The 25488-nt window shown below is 42.9% G+C and overlaps 1 protein-coding gene across 6 annotated transcripts; it reads right to left on the bottom strand.

Annotated features, from left to right (window-relative positions):
* Positions 1-8: 8 nt before the first annotated feature.
* On the bottom strand, positions 9-19560 carry stx3b (syntaxin 3b). 6 transcript variants are annotated; one of them, XM_029729221.1, is made up of 11 exons: positions 18470-18553; positions 8158-8232; positions 7967-8066; positions 7788-7862; positions 7616-7686; positions 7380-7488; positions 7215-7288; positions 7018-7152; positions 5825-5935; positions 812-902; positions 9-685 (listed from the first exon to the last, which is right to left on the bottom strand). In XM_029729221.1, exons 1-10 carry the CDS (start codon positions 18533-18535, stop codon positions 825-827), a joined length of 894 nt encoding a protein of 297 aa, XP_029585081.1. In that variant the 5' UTR covers positions 18536-18553; the 3' UTR covers positions 9-685; positions 812-824. The 6 variants fall into 6 exon arrangements, 5 of the variants coding, with proteins under 5 accessions (XP_029585081.1, XP_029585073.1, XP_029585069.1 ...); XM_029729213.1 differs by lacking the exons at positions 9-685; positions 812-902; positions 5825-5935 and adding exons at positions 3337-4406; positions 6274-6384 and having other exon boundaries at positions 18470-18550; XR_003871340.1 differs by lacking the exons at positions 9-685; positions 812-902; positions 5825-5935 and adding exons at positions 6301-6384; positions 6549-6847 and having other exon boundaries at positions 18470-18550.
* Positions 19561-25488: the final 5928 nt, after the last annotated feature.

The following is a 25488-nucleotide window of genomic DNA, read 5'->3' as shown; positions in this document are numbered from 1 at the left end:
CGCACTAATACTATGCACACAATATTTTATTACGTAACAGGTTTTACTAGGCTGACCCACAACCACACTGAATGACTGAAACCGCTCATCACTGAAAATACCATCACTAACAATTCAGCACAATACATGACACAGCATACCGTGAAACAACATTGTATGACTGACAACCACATATATACAACCTTACGAAACAAATACACATTCAATAAAAGACATGCCTGGGGAAATTAAGGATTTTGACCATGTGTATTTATAACTTGGAATTGTGTGCTAAAATATATAATCCATATTTTATTATGCACATATTTCATTGATACCTTTAACCAAATATACTCCCAACGTATTTTGCATACAGATGATACTCCTACAACGTCCTACTGTCATCGCCAGGGGCGCCAATCTCAGTTCATAGGTCTACGGGATTTTCATTACAGTCCTAGGATGGAATATCACATAAGTCATCTGAATGAGAAATTGAAGCAGTGAGCTAAATAAATACACATTTAAAAAACAATGACATTTTCCTACAGCAAGAGGACAGAGAGAACCAGGTCAGGGAGCATGGGAGGCTGAGTTAAGTCGTCAAAGGTTATTTTTACATTTATTTTTCGATTAGAGTATTAATGAAGAAACGGACAGCCGTCAAAAAGGTTATATGGGAAACACAGGACATTCTTCTGTTCATCTGAAAGCAAGGGAAAGGAAAAATTTAATGAAAAAAGAGAGAGGAAACAGACAGTTTTCCATTGATAGTCATGTGGACCATAATCTAAATTGCGCTAGATGGATAACCTGTGTGTGTGTCCTTTACCTGTTGTAAACCTCTATGAGAAGAAACTATACAAATAGGAAAACCCAACGATCCCGATAATGGCACAGCACAATGTGATCATCATCTTCTTCTGCAGATTCAAAAGAACAGCAGAGCAAAAGAAGTGAGAAACGGAAGGGGGAAAAAAAGAGGATAGGAACCCATCATAGCACAGTTAAAATATAACAGAACGGATTGCTGGTCCCTATTGGACTTAATCAAAAACGCTTAAAGTATAACTGATTCGTTAAATACAACCTACAGTATACACTACCGGTCCAAAGTTTGAGAACACCTACTTATTCAAGGGCTTTTCTTTATTTTTTACTATTTTCTACATTGTAGAATAATAGGGAAGACATCAAAACTGTGAAATAACACATATGGAATCATGTAGTAACCAAAAAAAAGTGTTAAACAAATATATTTTATATTTGAGATTCTTCAAATAGCCACACTTTCCCTTGCTGACAGCTTTGCACACTCTTGGCATTCTCTCAACCAGCTTCATGAGGTAGTCACCTGGAATGCATTTCAATTAACAGGTGTGCCTTCTTAAAAGTTAATTTGTGGAATTTCTTTCCTTAATGCATTTGAGCCAATCAGTTGTGTCAAGGTAGAGGGTATACAGAAGGTAGCCATATTAGGTAAAATACCATATTATGGCAAGAAAAGCTCAAATAAGCAAAGAGAAACAACAGTCCATCATTACTAACACATGAAGGTCAGTCAATGCGGAACATTAACAACTTTTAAAGTTTCTTCAAGTCCAGTCGCAAAAACCACCAAGCACTATGATGAAACTGGCTCTCATGAGGACCGCCACAGGAATGGAAGACCCAGAGTTACCTCTGCTGCATGGATAAGTTCATTAGAGTTACCAGCCTCAGAAATTGCAGCCCAAATAAATGCTTCAGAGTTCAAGTAACAGACACATCAACATCAACTGTTCAGAGGAGACTGTGAATCAGGCCCTCATGGTCAAATTGCTGCAAAGAAACCACTACTAAAGGATACTAATAATAAGAAGAGACTTGCTTGGGCCAAGAAACACGAGCAATGGACATTAGACCAGTGGAAATTTGTCCTTTGGTCTGGAGTCCAAATTGGAGATTTTTGGCTCCAACCGCTGTGTCTTTGTGAGATGCAGTGTGGGTGAACGGCTGCTCTCCGCATGTGTATTTCCCACCGTTAGGCATGGAGGAGGTGTTATGGTGTAGGGGTGCTTTGCTGGTGACACAGTCTGCGATTTATTTCGAATTCAAGGGACACTTAACCAGCATGGCTACCACAGCATTCTGCAGCAATATGCCATTCCATCTGGTTTGGTCTTAGTGGGACTAGAATTAGTTTTTCAACAGGACAATGACCCAACACACCTCCAGGCTGTGTAAGGGATATTTTACCAAGAAGGAGAGTAATGGAGTGCTGTATCAGATGACCAGACCTCCACAATCACCCAACCTCAACCCAATTTAGATGGTTTGGGATGAGTCTGACCACAGAGTGAAGGAAAAGCAGCCAACAAGTGCTCAGCATATGTGGGAACCCCTTCAAGACTGTTGGAAAAGCATTCCAGGTGAAGCTGGTTGAGAGAATGCCAAGAGTGTGCAAAGCTGTCATCAAGGCAAAGGGTGGCTATTAGATTCTCAAATATATTTAGATTTGTTTAACACTTCTTTAGTTAATACATGTTGTCTTCACTATTATTCTACAATGTAGAAAATATTAAAAATAAAGTAAAACCCTTGAATGAGTAGGTGTTCTAAAACTTTTGACTGAAATTTTAAATCATCAGTAATATACATTACTCTGCAAAACAAGGTAGATAGGACTGTAAACATCTCATCACAACTCCAATGGAAGGAGACAGTAACCCATTTTCCAGCCATCCCATAGGATGGACGAAAGGACCATGTTAACAGGGGAGAGCAGGGGGGAGGGTGTGTCTGGGTCAGTATGGCCTGTTTTTGAGAGAGAGAGAGAGACACACACACACACACACACACACACACCTGCTCTTGGCTTCACAGTACCTTTAACCCAGACTCTAGGTCAGGGTTCCCCAACTAGCAGCCCCCTGGCCAAATTTGGCCTGTGGGTGATTTTATTTGGCCCCCCATATTCAGAGAAAAAAAAACGTGTTTGGGCTTCTTGCGTTCAATTTGCAGTCTACAAATGATTAATAATTATGTTACTGCTCCCTGACCATCCGCTCAAGAAAAACAGCCCACAGCTAATTCTAAATTTATGATCCCTGCTCTAGGTGCAGCCATTGCAGCCTAATACAGCCACTTGCTGTATTACAATACAGCAGATTGATAATTACCTATCACCATAAATACACATTTCTTCAGAGAAACACATGCACTTAAAGTCAAACAAGATTCACTCACACAAGCCAAAAACTAACCCACATTGACTCACTCAGACGTGCCATGTCTGCTAACTCAGTCTTGCACAGTGCAGATTTCAGCAACATGAATCACAAAACATAGGAAAACAAAGCAGTCTCAACCAAACCATTACAAATCTAAATATTTTATTCCTTCATTAAAATCTCTGGAATCCATCATAATACTACAGTGAAGATTACATTTAAAAATACAATTAAAAAACGATCTTCAAATGTTCAGCTTGAATTTCCAGACCCTCAATGTCCCATTTAGAGCCTCGTCATTGGCTACCGCATCTGAGGTGTGGGGTGCATGAAATTAATTTGATTGGACAGACTGTAAAGGAAGGCATAAGAAGCAAATCAGATGTTATACGAAGATCTCTCCCAAACGCTCAGAGGTAAGGTGTGCTTTAGGATTTTTTTAAACTATTCAAGTGGCATCAAACATGCACAGAGTCATTGCTTTCACATAGACTGAAGTGAAATCCACTCGTGTCTCTCCTTAACACAAGAATCATAGGTGAGTTAAACAATGCACCATTCCTCTGTGAGCTGGAGGATGCTACTTTTCAGCTTGGAGGTTCATAAATGGCAAGACAACAAGGCAAGGGTGGTGGCGGGGGTACATTAAGTGGATGGAGGTTTTTGCAATGGGGAAAGGAGTGTCAGATTCCCATAAGTTTGGATCAAGATCAATCAAATTATTGACATTCTAGGAAAAATAGAAGGCAGTTCAGAGAACTTCAATGAAATGTTGCATGGTGTCCATTTAGTTTTGTGTGAGGGTGAAGATTTCCACTTCTTCAGATTCCCTTTTTTTGTTTAGCTTTATCAGGGGCTAATAACCAGTCTCAGCTTTGGTCCCCTTGTTTCTCTCCCACCTGATGCTCATCCTCTCAGCCACCTCAAGGGGGACACCAGCCTGCTCCAACTAGGACGTCCCACTGGCTGGGCCTTTTTCTATAGTTACAGTAAGAGAGGGGGAGTGTCCAAGGGAAAGGGGAGGGATAGGTTGAGTCTTCATCCCCCTCTTTGGCTTCACAGCTGGAGGAGGGTAAGATTGGGTGATGATGAAGATGAATGAAGAGGGTGAGGTTAGGGGGCGTGGTCCCTCTATTACCCCACTGTCTGTGATAGGATGATGGCGAGGATGAGGACAGCGAGCACAGCACAGACCACTGCTATAATGATTGTCTTCTACAGAGGCGGAGGGAAAAAAAGGGGAGAACAAATACATCAGTATTTACGGTAACAAATGAGATGGTGTTAGACAGAGGTACTGAGGGAAATGAAGCTCTTAACATGCTGGGCGGGAATATCATGCAGTCAGCCATCATCAGGTCATTCTGACCAATGGAGGCTCTTTGATGCAGAGTATGCAGAGCTTTTATTGTCCGATACGAGTCAGTGATTGACAGCAAATGAGGATCCCGCCCATCATAACACAGTGAATCATCACTTTTATAGTCAAACAGGACACACTACACAGCCCAAAGACCCCAATGAGAAACTGAAACCCACATATACAATCCCACACAGCCCAAAGACACCATCGAGACGGACACACACAGTGCCAATCAGTGACCAGGCCATAGAGCTAAATAATGTAATTTCTATGGACCCAGCCCTTACCATAGGCAACAAGTGCACTTGTGGTATGCTTAGCAGGAACTCCTAATAAGACATGCAGTACCCAGAGATAGTACAAATGCACCCCATAAACAGACCAAGGAGCATGAACACATACACGTTTTACCACCTTAACACACACACACACACACACACACACAGCCGAGGGCAAGGAAAATGTAAAACGTGGCCAAAGTTCCAGATCCCACTACACCCACTGTAACACTCCAGAGTTCCTCCAACTTTACTCACCCTTTACACAACTCTTATTCACACACGTCTCATTTCTTCAATCCCACCGACAACCCAATAATCAGAGCCACTATGGCCAGCACGATAATCACAACTGCCACTATTATCACCGTTTTCTGTGGGGAACAATTAAGTGTCTGCTATGAAGACCATTTATTGTGGGCAACAACCTTAATAACAATTTAAAGAACAAAGCAACAACAAACACCTCTTTAAAAAAATGTAAACATCCTAAAACCTACATACATGCATGCATGACTCAGAGCAAAATGTTACATAAAGTGACCATAAATCACTCTAAAACACGCACATCTACAATCAACCACCAAATCAAGGGCTCCCGAGTGGCGCAGCAGTTTGAGGCACCGCATCTCAGTGCTAGAAGCATCACTACAGACCCTGGCTCGATTCCAGGCTGTATCACACAACCGGCCGTGATTGGGAGTCCCATAGGTCAGCATCGTTAGGGTTTGGCTGGGGTAAGCCGTCATTGTAAATAATAATTTGTTCTTAACTGACTTAACAAGTTAAATAAAGCAGAAAATGAAGAGAGAGAAGGAGAAAGAGGTGTGTGTGTCCTCTGTTGAGGGGTATTGGTCCAGATCTGGAGAAGGAGGTTTCAAGGTTTGGGATGGGGATCGTTGGGTACCAGGGTGCCAGCCCAATAGAGGCTGGTCAACGGAGCAGGAGGAGAGGCCAGGGGGTGGGACTTGGGCCTTTCTACAGCCACTCACACGACGGGCCTCCTGCTGAAACTTGGCGGCTTTCTTAGTGTCAGCTACCGCCCGCTCCACGAAGCCCACCGATTGGTCCATGTTGCTCTCAATCCTTTCAATCATTCCGCCCTGGCAGAGGGCAGGATATTGCAGGAAAGAGATATGCAGAGGAAGTGACAGAGAGAGACGGGTGCAGAGAAGAGCAGAAAAGACGACAAACGTAGATTGTTTTACGGTGGTGTGTGCGTGATCAACAGTGTGTGAGGGGTGGTGGTTATGTACGTGGGTTTATTAATGTGAAGGTGTGTGAAAATGTTGATGTGCTTCAGAAATTGCTGCATACTGTAAAGAAGCTTCCTAGAAACAGGGACAGGTACCGCAGTAGATTTAGGTTAAGGTAGTTAGTAGATGGGTTTACTTGATTAATATCAGGGTGTTGGTAGACAGTGTTGGATGGAGTGCAGTACCTTGCGTGCTTTGCTCTGGTACCTGATGGCTTTTTTGGTCTCAGTCTTAGCCACTGCTATGTGGTCCTGCGCTTTACAAACTTGAGCTTCTATATTGTTTACAATGTCACCCTGAAACAGACAAACACACACAGTGAGTATACAGACGTAGAAAAAATAAACAATAAGAAAGGAGGACTATCTATTCGACTCCCCGTGGTAACAGAGAGGATCAGACACAGACACAAACACGACATCACAAAGAGGAATATGTTAGGAAGTGGTAAGACGCTTACCTTGCACACGACTTCCCCTCAGACAGCATAGGATAACCAACAAGATACATGTGGTTACATAGATTATATGTAGCTGTGGTGACTATACAGTATGGGGTTGTGTCGATTCCAATGTGGCTATGTCAAATGTGACTCTTACTAAGAATGGAGACTCGTACTGAAGATGAATGAGTTATGGGAGGGAGAGAGATGGACACAGAAACAAGGGGAACTCTGTCCCCAAAACACGGATAAAGGAAAGCAGCGCAGAAGAAGCGGGGGGAAGGAAAAGAGAACGACCAGGAGAAAGGGAGAGGTTCCTGGGAAAGAGAAGGGAAACACAGAATGGTTGACAGACAGAGGCAGACAGAGAAAGAGGGAGCGAACAGGAGAAACAACGTTAGACACAGTAGGGTTAAAATGTAGGGTAGAGATCTGAAATAATGATGGATGGATGACTGAATAGATGGCTGAGGCAGGAGGAGTGTACCTGGCTCTCCACTAGCATGGCGATGTCTACGAACATGTCATGTAGCTCTTTGATGCTGCTTTCCAGACGCACAATGTCTTTGTGTCGCGCCTCGATCTCACTGAGAGCCTGCTTCGAGATCCCAGAGTCCATGATCTAAAGAGAGGAGACCGTTAGTACACGCACGCGCGGGCACACACACACACACAATTTCTTACCCCTGAAGTGAAAACGGCCGAGTTTCCACCTTCTAACATCTCTTCAAGCTCCTCGTCTGTCGTAGCTTTGCCAGCTGAGAAACAGAGGATCATTTTAGTACATACATGAGTTTATGGTCCAGTTGTGTGCATATAAAACAGTGTGAAAGACTGTGGGTAACTCACTGATCTCTAGCTGTCTCTGGATGCGTCCTTTACTCCTCTCCCTGAAGTCCAGCTGTGCCTCATTGTACTTGGTCATCACGTCCACAAACTTCCTGGACAGCACTGCATGCTGGGAGGACATGAAACAGACAGGGCCACAAGCTATAACAATCCAATAGTTATTCAGTTCTATGGTAACAATGACGGTTAGGCACAGGGTTACGTAAAGGCTTAGGGGAGAACTTTCGGAAGCTGACCTGTGATTTGCGTATCCGCATGTCGGCTGAAATCCTCTCCTCTTCCTCAGACTCCAGATTCCTCTCGATGGCTGAGAACCAATCAACATGATTCACCAATCAGTATTCACGCATACCCGAATTAACCAATCAGCATTTAGTCTGTGTGTCGTATTATGTGTGAGGGTCTTACTTTTGAGTTTGTTGCGGGCGTTGTTAGCCATCTTCTTGATGTCGTTGGTGACAGCCTCCAAGTCATCCTGCGTTTCTGGAGGAAAAAACACAAATGAAAACAGACACACTGACAATAACAGGTAGAAAAGATGGGGTGGGGTGGGGGGCATAGAGAGTTGCAGAGGCAGTATGTTTTACTCTGGTCTGATGTGGGGGCAGACAGTATGACTGAGTAGAGCTTCTTGACTTCAGAGACATTCTCATCAATCTTATCAATACTGTTCCTGATGTCCTCGATCTGAAACAGAGTGAAAAAAAATACAGTTACACACACACACACACACACCACACACACACACACACACACACCACTGCAAAAACACACTCACCTGAGAAAAGAACTCATCCATAAAAGCTGCATTGTCAATAGCAATTTCCACTTCCTCATCGTCATTGTCGCATGTCTATGAGGAAAAGCAGAAGGCAGCATGAGTAGATTACGTACTGTATTCCAACACAGTGGATCAACCGCATATGCACACTGACGTCATAACTGTAAATAGAGAACGTACAGCAGCCTAAGTACAGAGACCACAAGGCTTGGTGATACCGACACTGAGAAGGGCGAGGAGGGCTGAGGAGGAAACAGAACCAGTTTTTAGCTGACCTCTCCTGCATGAATAAACGTCAGATAAACGAGTAAAACATACATAACACCACCATGTCTGTATCGTCAGCTGACCTGAAGGGGGGGTGGGGGCAAGACATAATATTTAAGTGCCTTTGAACAGGGTGTGGTAGTAGGTGCCAGGAGTACTGGTTTGAGTGTGTCAAGATCTGCAACACTGCTGTTTCTTTGAACGCTCAACAATTCCCTGTGTCTATCAAGAATGGCCCACCACCCAAAGGGTCATCTAGTCAACTTGACACAAAAGTGGGAAGCATTGGAGTCAACACGGGCCAGCGTCCCTGTGGAACGCTTTTGACACCTTGTACAGTCCATGCCCCAACGAATTGAGACTGTTCTGAGGGCAAAAGGGGGTGCAATTCAATATTAGGAAGGTGTTTTGTACATGCAGAGTATGTACACACACACACACACACCCAAAGTTTGGGGTCACTTAGAAATGTCTTTGTTTTTGAAAGAAAACCACATTTTTGTCAATTAAAATACCATCAAATTGATCAGAAATACAGTGTAGACATTGTTAATGTTGTAAATGACTTGTAGCTGGAAACGGCTGATTTTTAATGGAATATCTACATAGGCGTACAGAGGCTCATTATCAGCAACCATCACTCCTGTGTTCCAATGGCACGTTGTGTTACTAATCCAAGTTTATCATTTTAAAAGGCGAATTGATCAATAGAAAACCCTTTTGCAATTATGTTAGCACAGCTGAAAACTGTTGTTCTGATTAAAGAAGCAATAAAACTGGCCATCTTTAGACTAGTTGAGTATCTGGAGCATCAGCATTTGTGGGATCGATTACAGGCTCAAAATGGCCAGAAACAAAGAACTTTCTTCTGAAACTCGTCAGTCTATTTTTGTTCTTAGGCTATTCCATGCGACAAATCGCCAAGAAACTGAAGATCTCATACAACGCTGTGTACTACTCCCTTCACAGAACAGCGCAAACTGTCTCTAACCAGAATAGAAAGAGGAGTGGGGGGCCCCGGTGCACAACTGAGCAAGAGAACAAGTACATTAGTGTCTAGTTTGAGAAACAGACGACTCACAAGTCGTCAAATGGCAGCTTCATTAAATAGTACCCGCAAAACACCAGTCTCAACGTCAACAGGTGACTCCGGGATGCTGGCCTTTTAGGCAGAGTTGCAAAGAAAAAGCCATATCTCAGAGTGGCCAATAAAAATAAGAGATTAAGATGGGCAAAAGAACACAGACTCTGGACAGAGGAACTCTGCCTAGAAGGCCAGCATCCCGGAGTTGCCTCGTCACTGTTGACGTTGAGACTGGTGTTTTGCGGGTACTATTGTGAGCATGCCTGCTCCATTCTGTGCTCTCGATTACAACAGGCCATGAAATGTATCAACATTACTCGCTGCTCCAATGTAACAAATGTACAAACCTAACAGAACAGTAGACTCATCAGGGTCTGGATCCCCGCTCACCATCACGGCTAAAATTAATTTTTTTTTTAAACTGATGTTGGTAGTATCGTATGAGACGTTTTGGTACCGTGGTACCAGTACACCGTGCAACACTACTCTGTACTGGATATTATTACCAAGTAGCATTAGTCTGAAGTCCACTCAGTGTTCATTTAAAGGGGTTATCCGTTTCATGTCAACCAACATGTTATGATGCATGTAAAATGTAACTCAGAATGACTATATCAGTGGTTCTTAACCTGGGTTCGATCGAACCCCAGGGGTTCGGCGGAGGTCAAGACACACACCCGACTCATATGATTCGTGATGACACGCCCCGCTTGGCCATCATTGGCTGCAGGTGATCACGCAACATCGCTTGGCCTATCTGTGCTGCAGGGAATTTGGCGCGCTCAGTAGTCGAATTGTGACTGTCGTGATGGTACGTCGTGTGATTTCTTTCTTAATATTTTAATCCCTTCATACTAACTATGTTGAGCAAAAAAAGAAAGTGGTCGGACGAATATGTACAATATGGATTCACATGTATAACGGAACGTGATGAGAGTCAGCGTCCTAACTGCATGATTTGCAATGCCAAGTTGAGCAATTCTAGTCTAGCACCGGCAAAACTAAGAGAACACTTCCTTAAGCTGCATGGAGATGGACAATACAAGAACACAACGCTCGCTGAATTCAAGGTGAAGAGAGCCATTTTTCCAATTAAGAAGGGTTCGGTGAATGCGCATATGAAACTGGTGGGGGTCAGTACCTCCAACAAGGTTAAGAACCACTGGACTATATAGTCTTGTGATTCAGGAAGCATCACTTGCTATTAGCTTTTGCTCTATAGGCCTTTGCCTGTAATCCAACATGCTTTTTAGGCATTTGCTCTTTAGCCACCATGCTTTCAGCCGCTGTTAGCCACTAGGGCTATAACACCAGCATGTTTAGCTTCTGGTGCTATTAGCCTTTTCATTTTGACATGATTAGCTACCTGTAGCCTGGAAGGTCTGTATTACAATTTACTTCAAATTTGACTCAAGTCTCCTCTATACCGTTGAAAAAAGTCAACTTTACCATTGCAAAATTCAGTCTACACCTCTCTGCATGTTGTCTTTTTTCCCCCCTCAGCTAACAGCTAAACTGTCAGAGTGAACGTCCGTGTTTGTCTTAGAGTGCTACTGTATGACGAGAGTCCAAAGTCTGAGTGCTACACGTTCCTTGTCAAAAAGCCAGATCAAAGTCAAGACAAAGATGTGCCACCTCTTGTTTTCCTCCTCATCTCCAGTCCCTCCCTCCCCCTTGCTCACTCATTCCACAAATGCATCAGCTGAGTTCAAGGTCTCGGAGTCAGCTGATTCCCGTCAGTCACACTGCATACAGGTTGGACACACCAAATACAGCATTTTTTAAATCATAAAACTGGAAAGGAGAGCGCTTCCAAGATAAGGATTTTTGGTAGGGGATTAAATTTACCAGGGTATTTTTTAACATGAGACAAAGGGGGGGTATAAAGATTCACTCATGATTTACACTAGCAAAAGCTCCATACATGTAAAGACATACTTATGGACACTCGCATGCCTAGGTTGGACACAGACACACAAATAGTCTCACGCTCTTACAGTGGTAATGCTGCGGTAGTGAGATAAGACTATGCGCTCTTTTCCTTCCTGTGTACTCACTCAGTCTCTCATTTAGCAAAAACAAGAGGGGGAATAAAAGGTGTGAAAGAGAGGGGGTTGTGATGAAGTGTGTCAATTTAACACGGAGACCACTCGGTTACAAGGTGTCTCAATCTCTCTTTAGTCATCTGTCGGTTATAGGACCTTCTCAACTCATCTTGTGATTTATGACTCCACGTGCCCTTGAGAGGATTCTGAATATGCAACTCGAGACATACAGTACCAGTCAAAAGTTTGGACACACCAGCAACTTTCTGAGGAGGCAATGAGAATACCCATCTGTATGTGTGTGTGGTGCGCACGTCTAGCACTTTGTGTGGCCGTTAGCGATGATGCTTATTCTTCTGGTAGATGGAAAGGCGTTCCCAAAAACCAGCATGTTAACGACAAAGTAGCCTGTTTACCTGGCAGAATGATATCACGATTATTCATCAATCCAGTGGGTATTTGATTTGCAAACTCTACCATCACATGTATGATACAAAAACACAGCTAAAGAGAAGCCCCTTGCTAGGTGTGCACAAAATCTCAGATTTTTCCCAGACATCAAAAGTGGTCTCCTGATGTAGTTTAAGCATTGTGGACCTAGAAAAAAAATATTTTAAAAAAATCGGATTTTCTATTTTAAAAAAACAATGATTTTGAGAGCAAAAACCTGAAGGAAAAAAAATTAAAATAAAAAAGAGAATTGACTATTTAGTTCATTTTTCAGTTTGAATAAAACACATAATTTGAAGAGCAAACATTGTGGCATAGCAATTCACATCTTGCAGTAAATCTGTAAATAAAACTTTAATATTCAAGAGTTAAAAGTGCTCAAAGTTTTTCATACCTCACCATGAGACATCCATGTCTTTATCATTGGAAAAGACAAACGGTTGAGATATTTAAAAGCTTAGAAACAGGGTTATCAAATTATTTTATAATTTCAGGAATTTTAAAAAAAGTATAATATATTCTGGTTTTTTTTAACCTTAAACGTCAATTATTTAAAAATGCGTAATGTTGATATCATTTTCATAGCTTAGACGTTATTTTACATCATGTCGAGGTGTGTGTTGTGCCTGCCATCAGCTGAGACACAACATGGTCTTGAATACAGAAATGATGGGTAGGGGTGGGCGATATCCAAAATGTGGGAGACAGATTTTTATACAGTTACTGTACCACACAAGGGGCACTACTAAAATAAATAATTATATATACATACACACAAACACACACACACATATTTTATGTTATATGTACAAAACTATTTAGGCAACAGGGATCTTGATCCAGGAGGCAATTCAATGTCTGCTGTAACCCAAAAGCTTGATCTTGACATCTAGTCCCTTAGATAGCAAGTTAGCAAACCAAATGCATAGCTGGAGCCCTGAGCTAGATATGATTTATTTGACACATCTTAGATTTCTTATAGTTATACTTAACTTGCCGTTAGTTATAAGTAGTGGCGTAGAACTTACCCACAAACACCTCCCGTCAGTATTTTCTAAATACCCCGGCATACCACAGGAGGTTGGTGGTACCTTAATTGGGGATGATGGGTTCATGGTAATGGCTGGAGAGTAATAGGTGGAATGTTATCAAATACATGGTTTCCATGTGTTTGGTGACATTCCATTCGCTACATTTCGGCCATTATTTCGAGCCGTTCTCCCCTCAGCAGCCTCCTTCCTGTGCGGTAACACAGTATAAATGGTATACATGTCGCCTAAGGGTGCGTGTCATGTTTTGGCAGATAAATGTATTAAAATTGACGTTTCAACTTTCAAATGGTATCACAAATATGGTTGGAGGGTACACACATCAGAACAATGTTGACATGAATGGGAATATCTGTTGTTTTAAATTATACTGTCAATCCTCCATAGGAAACCTATTGAAATCATAGAAATATGTAAAGTGTTGGTCCCATGTTTCCTGAGCTGAAATAAAAGATCCCAGAAATGTTCCATATGCACAAAATGTTCTCAAATTTGGTGCACAAATTTGTTTCCATCCCTGTTAGTGAGCATTTCTCCTTTGTCAAGATAATCCATCCACCTGACAGGTGTGGCATATTAAGCAGCTGATTAAACAGCATGATCATTACACAGGTGCACCTTGTGCTGGGGACTTTAAAAGGCCACTAAAATGTGCAGTTTTGTCACAACACAATGCCACAGATGTCTCAAGTTGAGGGAGCATGCAGGAATGAGGGAGCATGCAGGAATGTCCACTAGACCCGTTACAAGGGAATTTAATGTTAATTTCTCTACCATAAGCTGCTTCCAACGTTGTTTTAGAGAATTTGGCAGTACGTCCAACCAGCCTCACAACCGCAGACCATGTGTAACCACGCCAGCCAAGGACCTCGACATCAGTCTTCACCTGCAGTATGGTCTGAGACCAGCCACCCAGACAGCTGATGAAATTGTGGGTTTGCACAACCCAAAAATTTCAGCAAACTGTCAGAAACGTCTCAGGGAATATCATCTGCAAGTTCACCAGGGTATTGACCTGACTGTAGTTTGGCGTTGTAACCGACTTCAGTGTGCAAATGCTCACCTTCAATGGCCACTGGCACGCTGGAGAAGTGTGCTCTTCACAGATGAATCCTGGTTTCAACTGTACCGGGCAGATGTAGGACAGCGTGTGTGGCGTTGTGTGGGCGAACGGATTGGCTGATGTCAACGTTGTGAAGAGAGTGCCCCACGGTGGCAGTGGGGTTATAGTATGTGCATGCGTAAGCTACAGACAACAAAGACAATTGCATTTTATCGATGGCAATTTGAATGCACAGAAATAACATGACGAGATCCTGAGGACCATTGTCGTGCCATTCATCCGCCACCATCACCTCATGTTTCAGCATGATCATGCACAGCCCCATGTCACAAGGAAGCTTAAAAATGTCCCAGTTCTTCCATGGCTTGCATACTCAGACATGTCACCCATTGTGGATGTTTGGGGTGCTCCGGATTGACTTGTACGACAACGTGTTCCAGTTTCCCCCCCAATATCCAGCAACTTCGCACAGCCATTGAAGAGGAGTGGAACAACATTCTACAATCATCACCCTGATCAACTCTATGTGAATGACGTCGCTGCATGAGGCAAATGGTGGTCACACCAGAAACTGACTAGTTTTCTGATCCACGCCCCCTTACATTTTTATTTAAAAAAAGGTACCTGTGACCAACTGATGCATATCTGTATTCCCAGTCATATGAAATCGATAGATTAGGACCTAATGAATATTTCAATTGACTGATTTCCTTATATGAACTGTAACTCAGTCAAATCTAAGAAATGATTGCATGTTGCGTTTATATTTTTGTTCGGTGTATATTTCTATGATTGAAATGACACCCACCCTGTATTCAAGAGCATGTGTCTCAACCAACTGCGGGCACCACACAAAAACCTCAGATGATGTCTAAGCTACAACATTCACTCAGGGGACTGTTTATTAGGTACACCCATCTAGTACCTTTGTCTCCAGAACAGCCTGAACTCTTCGGGGCATGGATTCTACAAGGTGTGGCGTTCAAACGTTGCTCAATTGGTATTATTGGAGCTAGCGTGTGACAAGAAAACATTCCCCCAACAGCCTGTACTGTTGACATGAGGCAGGATGAGGCCATTTTTAGATAATTGATATTAAAGATTTTTTTTAAGTCCATTTTTATAAATGTGAAATAATCAAGACGTTATCAAATAAAAACTCTAGTTTATATTTTCCAGTGATGAAGACATGGATGTCGTGTTGGGGTATGCAAAATAGGTCAGCTTTGAGCACCTTTATCTCCTGAAGCGGTCAGAAAGTCCACTTTCTGACCACTTCTTCAATGGCCAAACGTATGGAAAGTTGTTTAGATTAAAAGGGATGCTTTCAAAAAGTGATTGAATTCAAATGGATTTCCCCAACACTATGGGAGACAACCTACTACTTTGAGTGTCACCGAGTACCCAAGGGATGCGTGTCTGAAACCTCTCTGGTCTTTACAGTTCAGTTCAGAATGCTGTACAAAAAAAAGCCAACCTATGGAGAGATCTAGCTCGAGTTACTACAGAGACCAGACTGAATATAATATGGTGTCCAGACTCCAGAGACATTATCCTCCATTTCCTGTTGTAGTCTGTTCTCCTGTCTACTGCACCAGTCAGGTGGCCTGATTATGCACCAAGCATGAACAACAATATAGCCCCACCAAGTTAACATTAAGGAAAACAGCAGAGAGAAGACCATGCAGAGGTCTACTACTGCCGCCACAGTCTTGTTTTATGTAAATAGCCGTCCCATAAAAACAAATCCCTAAACAAGCTGCCACACCATTTTGACTTTACTTCCCTTCCCGGTAGAAACCCATTGTACCTGCGAGATTGTCAATTGCTGCTCCGGGGCATTGGTAAACTATACATGGCAAATATTTGGCCAACAGTAAGGGGTGGCCATGGTAACAGATCCTGACGCCTCCCCCAAAGGGGAACCTTACATTCTTCAACAGGACAGAACATCCTGGTTATTTTGTGTTAGAAACTAAGCTATTGAGCAAGATAATGTCTTAAAATACCCAATACAGGTTGTAGGCTAGTAGGTCTACTCCAAGAGAGGAGTAGACAGACCAAAGACATAGTGGAAAGAGATCGGCGATGTAGAACAATCTCACCATTACAGGCCTTGCATGACGGTACTGACTGTTAATTAGTATAGGTGTCAGTTACACCTGCAGTTTACTTACAGGAAACAGATGTATAAATAGATGTGGGAATTAAATAGCCTACAACCGCGTCCGCCTAGGTGCTTTTAGCAACGAAGGTGTATTTACATATACTAGCATTGATTTGAATTGTATTGGGTTGCACAAAGACAGTCTCCAATCAAAATCATAGTTTATTTGTTATGTGCGCCGAATACAACAGGTGTAGACTTTAGTGAAATGCTTACTTGCAGGCCCTAACCAACAGTGCCATTTTTAAGTAAAAAAAATAGGTATTAGGTGAACAATAGATAAGTAAAGAAATAAAAAACTGTAAAAAGACCGGTTAGTCGGGCTAATTGAGGTAGTCTGTGGGAAAACAGAAGTTAACAGGGGGACTTTGAGACAAAATATCTAAAGGATTGTATTAAAAATACTTTCCAAACATGGGTCTGTTGTAGACCAACTTCCTGTCTGCTTCCCTCATGTCAAAATAAAAGTTATTCTTTTTTTTGTCCACATATGGCGCACGTGCAGGACTTTTATTTTGGAATGAGGTAAGCAGAGAGAAAACAGGTTTATGGCAGACCTACGTTTGGAAAGTCAATTTAATAATACGATCCTTTAGATATCGTCTCAAATTCCCCTTGTCATAATGACCAACAGTCCTGCCCACCGGCACAATACGTTGAAATGGAATTGTATTTATCTTCTGGCTTCCCACTGTACAACCCAACACCATTGAAAGCAGTGCTAGTGCATGTAAATAGTGTTGCTAGGAAATGCTGTTTAATTTCATTAGATGTTTTTTTTCCTCAAAGCCCTCCTGCATAAGGACCAAGCCTACAGACAATTGACAGAATTAGTTGAAATTGAAGTTGATTTAACTTCTGGCTTCCAGCGGACTATTGTGTTTTTATGCAAGCTAATAGCCAGCAACGCTAGTGTGTAAATAGTTGTGTTGCTAAAAGCAGCTAGGTCACGTGACAGCACATCCCCCCTTGAACATCCTATTGGTTCCTGCTTGAGCACCACCGCCTGCCGTGTATCAGAGTCCTCTTTGCTAGCTGGCGTCATTCGCTCCTGCCTGCCTAACACGGAACCCAAACCGGCTGCGCGCGTGCACACATTTATTTTGTCCCCCTCACACCAAACGCGATCACGACACGCAGGTTAAAATATCAAAACAAACTCTGAACCAATTACATTAATTTGGGGACAGGTCGAAAGTCATTAAACCTTTATGACAATTTAGCTAGCTAGCTTGCACTTGCTAGCTAATTTGTCCTATTTAGCTAGCTTGCTGTTGCTAGCTAATTTGTCCTGGGATATAAACATTGAGTTATTTTACCTGAAATGCACAAGGTCCTCTACTCCGACAATTATTCCACACATAAAACGGTCAACCAAATCGTTTCTAGTCATCTCTCCTCCTCCTAGGCTTTTTCTTCTCTGGACTTTATATTGCGATTGGCAACTTTCATAAATTAGGTGCATTACCGCCACGACCTCGTTCGTCTTTCAGTCACCCACGTGGGTATAACCAATGCAGCGCGATCTGCTTCACAAATAGAACTATTTTAGCCCATTTATGCTCGATGGCGGACGCGTGCAACCGGTTTGGGTTCAATGTTAGCCCTTGGCAACGCAGACACTCGTTGGCGCACGCGAGCAGTGTTGGTGCAATAATTGAATATAGATTTCTACATTTATTTTGCGATGCGAGCGGTGGTCAGCCTGTAACACCTGCCCTCACCATTGTTAACAGAACTGTGGGAAAACAGTGCCTAACAAGCAGGGTTAAGGATACTGTACCGTTCACCCCCGCCTCCTCCTAGCACAGCAGGCGGGAGTGACACCATGTGCTAACTAGTTAGCGACACCATGTGCTAGCTAGTTAGCTAGCTATCACACGGTGTCTCCCCCGCCTCCCGCCTGCTGTGTACTGGAGAAAAATGCTAGCTACTCCGGTACACAGCAGGCGAGAGGTGGGGACGACACCATGTGCTCACTAGCTAGCACACGTGTCACCCACGCATTGCGCCTTCTGTGTACCGGAGACCTCCTTAGGACTAGCTGGCTAAACTAGCACAGTGTCCTTCGCTCCCTCCCGCCAAATACCTGCCCTCACCATCGTTAACAGAACTGCGGGAAAATAGTGGCCGACAGGCAGGGGCAAAGGTCACTACTTGTGTGTACTACCTATAGCTAGCTACCATTGTCGCCTTCACGTCTTCTTCTGTGGAGTTTATGGGCAGTTGGCATCCAACGTTATCGTGCATTACCACCTACTGTACTGTAGAGCCCCTGCCTATGTACTGGAGTCATAGCTTAAAATGTACCAATAGACATATAGAGGGGTTCCTGCAGGTGCAGGAATGCCCACATGCAAGAACGCCCCGAATTGCGGGATGCAGTTGCACCTTTCTCCCACATTCTCCAATCCCGGAGCGCGCAAGGACACACTGTATGACACCTGTGGTCCCGTTACCTTGTCCTCAAACCCAACCCCCACTGTCTGACTACCGCAGAGAACACAAACATGTCCCCAAGAGACAGACCGCACAAACCTATCCAAGTTGATCCAGCTCATACAACCTTAAACTATTCTCTTTGAATCGCCTCTCATTTAGGCCATTTCTTGATTTGTAAATCCAGGCGACTAATTTTGTAATCAAATAGTCAGTCGACCACAGGCCTTCGGATAGGATGGTGACTAGTTTGTACACTACCAAATAAGACCAATAATGAGGTAAAACAGTTGTGTCGAGTTGTTGACACTCGTTTTTTTGCATAGACCATTTGTAATTTGCATGCTGCACAGAAGGTAATAACATCTGTCTAGCTCTATGAAAGGTGCCTCTGTGTAACATATCTCAGACCCCACTTACAGCTTTGAGTTGTTCCAATCGGTCCTTCATCTTGCCGACTGTTAATAAAACAAGCAAAAAAATAAATATAGTAATCTATAATTTAAAAAAATAATACGATCCCCAATCTGTGAAATTCGTCAACCAGCTGGTCTGCTGGCTATTGAACGGAATCCCACCGCCAGCCAGTGAGTTGAAAATCAACTATCTCAAAGTCTTGGCAAAGGTCTTCTTGAAAGTGTTTTTTTCCTACTGCTTTTTCCACCAAATGTCCATACAATATGGCTGCTAGGGGAGAAACCCGTGTTTTTTTGCTAAATCTCTTCGCTCTGCGGATTAAAACAACAGTTGTGTACAGCCCACATAATCTCTTTCGCTCGCTCGCCCCCAGTAATCATCCTAAAACGCACTTTCTCGCTCACGCATGCGTAAACGCCTTGTCGTATACGGGGCCACGCCCTGGCCAGTGTGATACCTGGGTGTGTTGGCTGACCTGCCATGCCATTTAAAGGGGACGCACAGTCGCTGTGAAGTTCATGATTTCAGGGTGAATATGATGTAGCCTACATTATTCTCGAATAAGCAGCCGATCCGCATGCGAATGCGCACCAGTCTCCGCGTATTTACGCACGGGTATGTGCGTGTATTTGTTTGGTAAATACACAAGATCGATGTTTATAGCCTATTCTGCCTACCCTCCAATCCAGAGGGATTTAACAATCATTAACAAATCCCCCTCTCCATCCCCTCCTCTCACACACTCATTCACAGTCTCACACAGATCATCTGTCATCTCTCTCTCTAATAGGAAACGGTTTATTACGGCGAACCTTGACCGATAGTTTGACAGCTGTTGTTGTTTGGCACCCCTACGAATGAGAGTAGGCAAAAAAAATAAGCAAGTCTCTGTCATAGACAGACACGCTCGCACGCATGCATAGCCAATCAACACAAATCCTATTCAAGTGAATTTGAGGAACTGTGGAACATTCGTTTATGTTGACCACTGACTGACATGATTCCACACTATAAACCAGGGGTGTCAAACTCATTCCATTGAGGGCCTACTGTCTTCTGTTTTTTGTTTTTTCATTTAAACGAAGACCTAGACAACCAGGTGAGGGGAGTTCCTTGCTAATTAGTGACCTTAATTCATCATCACGTATAAGGGAGGAGTGAAAACCCGCAGATAGGAGGCCCTCCGTGGAATGAGTTTGGCACGTGCCATAGACTATATACAGTACTAGTTAAAAGTTTGGACACACCTACTCATTCAAGGGTTTTTCTTTATTTAGACAATTTTCCACATTGTAGAATAATACTGAAGACATCAAACTATGAACTAATACATATGGAATCATGTAGTAACCAAAAGTGTTAAACAAATAAAATATATTTTATATTTAGCCACCCTTTGCCTTTATGACAGCTTTGCACACTCTTGGCATTCTCTCAACCAGCTTCATGAGGTATTCACCTGGAATGCATTTCAATTAACAGGTGTGCCTTGTTAAAAGTTAAATTGTGGAATTTCATTCATTCTTAATGAGTTGCGTTGTGACAAGGTAGGGGTGGTATACATAAGTTAGCCCTATTTGTTAAAAGACAAAGTCTATATTATGGCAAGAACAGCTCAAATAAGCAAAGAGAAACGACATTCTGTAACCACTCCCTCTTCAAATCAGGGCTGATTGGAAAAAGCTGTTCAAAAGAGGACATTGTATTATCATTTCTTTGTACTCTCTGATGAAGGCCATGCCATGCAGCCGAATGGGGTCGGGTGATTGTGGAGGCCAGGTCATCTGATGCAGCACTCCATCACTCTCCTTGGTAAAATAGCCCTTACACAAGCCTGTGTGTTGGGTCATTGTCCTGTTGAAAAACAAATGATAGTCCCACTAAGCGCAAACCAGAAAGGATGGCGTATCGCTGCAGAATGCTGTGGTAGCCATGCTGATTAAGTGTGCCTTCAATTCTAAATAAATCACTGACAGTGTCACCAGCAAAGTATCCCCACACCTTCTCCTCCATGCTTCACGTGGGAACCACACATGCAGAGATCATCCATTCACCTACTCAACGTCTCACAAAGACACGGTGGTTGGAACCAAAACTCTGTAATTTGGAATCGTCAGACCAAAGGACAGATTTCCACCGGTCTAATGTCCATATCTTGTGTTTCTTGGCCCAAGCAAGTCTCTTCTTATTGGTGTCCTTTAGTAGTGGTTTCTTTGCTGCAATTTGACCATGAAGGCCTTATTCACATGATGTTGAGATGTGTCTGCTTCTTGAACTCTGTGAAGCATTTATTTGGGCTGCAATTTCTGAGGCTGGTAACTCTTATGAACTTATCTTCTGCAGCAGAGGTAACTCTGGGTCTTCCTCTCCTGTGGCGGTCCTCATGAAAGCCAGTTTCATCATAGTGCTTGATGGTTTTTGCGACTGCACTTGAAGAAACTTTCAAAGTTCTTGAAATTTTCCGTATTGACTGACATTAATGTAATGTAATGATGGACTGTCGTTTCTCTTTGCTTATTTGAGCTGGTTTTGCCATAATATTTTACCAAATAGGGCTATCTTCTGTATACCACCCCTACCTTGTCACAACACAACTAATGCTCAAATGCATTAAGAAGGAAAGAAATTCCACAAATTAACTTTTAACAAGGCACACCTGTTAATTAAAAATGCATTCCAGGTGACTATCTCATGAAGCTGGTTGAGAGAATGCCAAGAGTGTGCAAAGCTGTCATCAAGGCAAAGGGTGGCTACTTTGAAGAATCTCAAATATAAAATATATTTTGGTTTGTTTAACACTTTCTGGGTTACTACATGATTCCATAAGTGTTATTACATAGTTTTGATGTCTTCCCTATTATTCTACAATGTGGAAAATAGTCTTGAATGAGTAGGTGTGTCCAAAGTTTTGACCGGTACTGTATATATATATACTGAACAAAAATATAAATGTAACATTTAAAGTGTTGGTGCCATGTTTCATGAGCTGAAATAAAAGATCCCAGAAATGTTCCATACGCACATTTCTCTCAAATTTTGTGCACAACGTAATTTACATCCCTGTTAGGTGAGCATTTTTTCTTTGCCAAGAAAATTCATCCACCTGACAGGTGTGGCATATCAAGAAGCTGATTAAACAGCATTACACAGGTGCACCTTCTGCTGGGGACAATAAAAAACCGCTGTAAAATGTTGTCACACAACACAATGCCACAGATGTCTCAAGTTTTGAGAAAGTTTGCAATTGGCATGCTGACTGCAAGAATGTCCACCAGAGCTGTTGCCAGAGAATTTAATTTGAATTTCTCTATCATAAGCCGCCTCCAATTTGGCAGTACGTCCAACCGGCCTCACAACCGCAGACCTTGATAACCACGCCAGCCCAGGCCCTCCACATCCGTCTTCTTCACCTGCGGGATGGTTTGAGACGAGTCACCCAGACAGCTGATGAATCGGTGTGTTTGCACAACCTAAGAATTTTGGCACAAACTGTCAGAAACCGTCTGTGTGCTCGTTGTCCTCACCAGGGTATTAACCTGACTGCAGTTCGGCCTCAAAACTGACTTCAGTGGGCAAATACTCACCTTCGATGGCCACTGGCATGCTGGAGAAGTGTGCTCTTCACAGATGAAGCCGGGTATCAACTGTACCGTGCAGGTGGCAGACATCGTGTATTGCGTTGAGTGGGCGAATGGTTTGCTGATGTCAACGTTGCGAAGAGCGTGCCCCTGGTGGCAGTGGGGTTATGGTATGGGCAACTTGAATGCACAGAGATAACGTGAAGAGATCCTGAGGCCCATTGTTGTGCCATTTCTGTCGCCATCACCTCATTTTTCAGCATGATAATGCACAGCCCCATGTGGTCAGGATCTGTACACAATTCTTGGAAGCTGAAAATGTCTTAGTACTTCCATGGCCTGCATACTCACCAGACATATCAACCCTTGAGCATGTTTGGAATGCTCTGGATCTATGTGTGCGACAGCATGTTCCAGTTCCCGCCAATATCCAGCAACTTCACACGGCAATTGAAGAAGAGCGGGACAACATTCTACAGGCCACAATCAACAGCCTGATCAACTCTATGCGAAGGTGATGTGTCACGCTCCATGAGGCAAATGGTGGGCCCACCAGATACTGACTGGTTATCTGATGCACGCCCCTACCTTTCTGTAGGGGCATGCATCAGATTTCTGTGACCAACAGATTAATATATGTATCCCCAGTCGTGAAAGCCATAGATTAGGGCCTAATGAATATATTTCAATTGACTGATTTCCTTATATGGACTGTAACTCAGTAACATCTTTGAAATTGTTGCTTGTTGCATTTATATTTTTGTTCATATATCCACACTCAGAGCCTTGTGGGGATGGTTACGTATGTTGATTACTCTGAGATGCAACAGGGCTGACACCAGGTGGTCTTTGAGACAAACTGCAACCTAATATAGTTGTGTGGGGACAACACAGCTTCAAGCATGTGTTGGTAGTAGCACTAGCACCTCATACAGGGTGTCTCAAGAAAGACCTGCCAGGAGTCTGCAATGCAGCCATCCTCTGCAAACTGGATTTGCTATATGTCCTCACATATTTGAGTAGCACCATTTAATACATTTGGGGCGGCAGGTAGCCTAGTGGTTAGAGTGTTGGACTAGTAACCAAAAGGTTGGAAGATCAAATCCCGGAGCTGACAAGGTAAAAATATGTTGCTGTTGCGCCTTCTTCACCACGCTGTCTGTGTGGGTGGACCATTTCAGTTTGTCCGTGATGTGCATGCCGAGGAACTTAAAACTTTCCACCTTCTCCACTACTGTCCCGTCGATGTGGATAGGGGGCTGCTCCCTCTGCTGTTTCCTGAAGTCTGCGATCATCTCCTTTGTTTTGTTGAGTTTGAGGTTATTTTCCTGACACCACACTCCGAGGGCCCTCACCGTCTGGTCGTTGTTGGTAATCAAGCCTACCACTGTAGTGTCGTCTGCAAACTTGATTGATTTGGAGGCGTGCATGAGCAGAGACTTCACTCCTCACACTGATTGAATAGTTTAAATAGTAATGTTGAGCTCTCGTGTTTTTGTGCATACCGTTAACAATAGTTCTGTGCGTGGTGCTGAATGAACAGTGTACTTTTCCCTCTGTGTAGTTTATTGCATATTTAATAATGAAAATACCTAACAAAAGGAGAACATGGATGTGGTTTATTTGTGTGCATGTTAAAAAAGTAAAATAAATAGAATATCTGGATGTGATTTACAGTAGATATCTGTCAACACAGTCATACACATGATGTATAATCCTGTAATATTATTCTGGCCCGCGATTGTAAAAATATATTCTAATGTGACCTTCCATGGAAAATAATTGCCCAGGCCTGTCTTAGAGTGCTGCCCTATATACATAGACATGGAATCACTGGTCATATATACTCTATTCTATTCTACTGTATTTTAGTCATTGCCATTCCGACATTGCTCGTCCTAATATTAATATATTTCTTAATTCCATTAATTTACTTTAGATTTGTGTTTACTGTTGTGAATTGTTAGATACAATTGCAATGTTGGAGTTAGGAACACAAGCATTTCGCTACATCCACAATAACATCTGCTAAATATGTGTATGTGACCAATAAAATTTGATTTGAGACTTGAAGTTGAACTCAGGTGCATCCTGTTTCCATTGATTATCCTTGATGTTTCTACAACTTGATTGGAGTCCACCTGTGGTAAATTCAGTTGATTGGACATAATTTGGAAAGGCACACAGCTGTCTATATAAAGGTCCCACGGTTGACAGTGCGTGTCAGAGCAAAAACCAAGCAATGAGGTCGAAGGAATTGTCCATAGAGCTCCGAGACAGGATTGTGTCGAGGCACAGATCTGGGGAAGTGTACCTAAAAAAAATTTGCAGCATTGAAGGTCCCCAAGAACACAGTGGCCTCCATTCTTAAATGGAAGAAGTTTGGTACCACCAAGACACTAGAGCTGGCTGCCTGGCCAAACTGAGCAATCGGGGAGAAGGGCCTTGGTCAGGGAGGTGACACAAAACCCGATGGTCACTGACAGAGCTCCATAGTTCCTCTGTGGAGATGGGAGAACCTTCCAGAAGGACAACCATCTCTGCAGCACTCAACCAATCAGGCCTCTATGGTAGAGTGGCCAGATGGAAGCCACTCCTCAGTAAAAGGCACATGACAGCCCGTTTGGAGTTTGCCTAAAGGACTTTCAGACCATGAGAAATAAGATTTTCTGGTCTGATGAAACCAAGATTGAACTCTTTGGCCTGAATTCCAAGTGTCACGTCTGGGGAAACTGGCACCATCCTTAATGTGAAGCATTTTTATTTATT

The sequence above is a fragment of the Salmo trutta genome, chromosome 3 (genome assembly GCF_901001165.1).
Source record: "Salmo trutta chromosome 3, fSalTru1.1, whole genome shotgun sequence".
Classification (NCBI taxonomy): domain Eukaryota; kingdom Metazoa; phylum Chordata; class Actinopteri; order Salmoniformes; family Salmonidae; genus Salmo; species Salmo trutta.
This window is presented reverse-complemented; position numbering and strand designations above follow the sequence as displayed.

Coding starts and splice junctions, on each gene's coding strand:
- stx3b (XM_029729209.1), bottom strand. CDS start 19,174: ATGAAGGACCGATTGGAACAACTCAAAGCT. Junction 8,233..19,144: donor GATTGGAACAACTCAAAGCT/GTAAGTGGGGTC, acceptor TTTTCCTCATAG/ACATGCGACAATGACGATGA. Junction 8,067..8,157: donor TGGATGAGTTCTTTTCTCAG/GTGAGTGTGTTT, acceptor ACTCTGTTTCAG/ATCGAGGACATCAGGAACAG.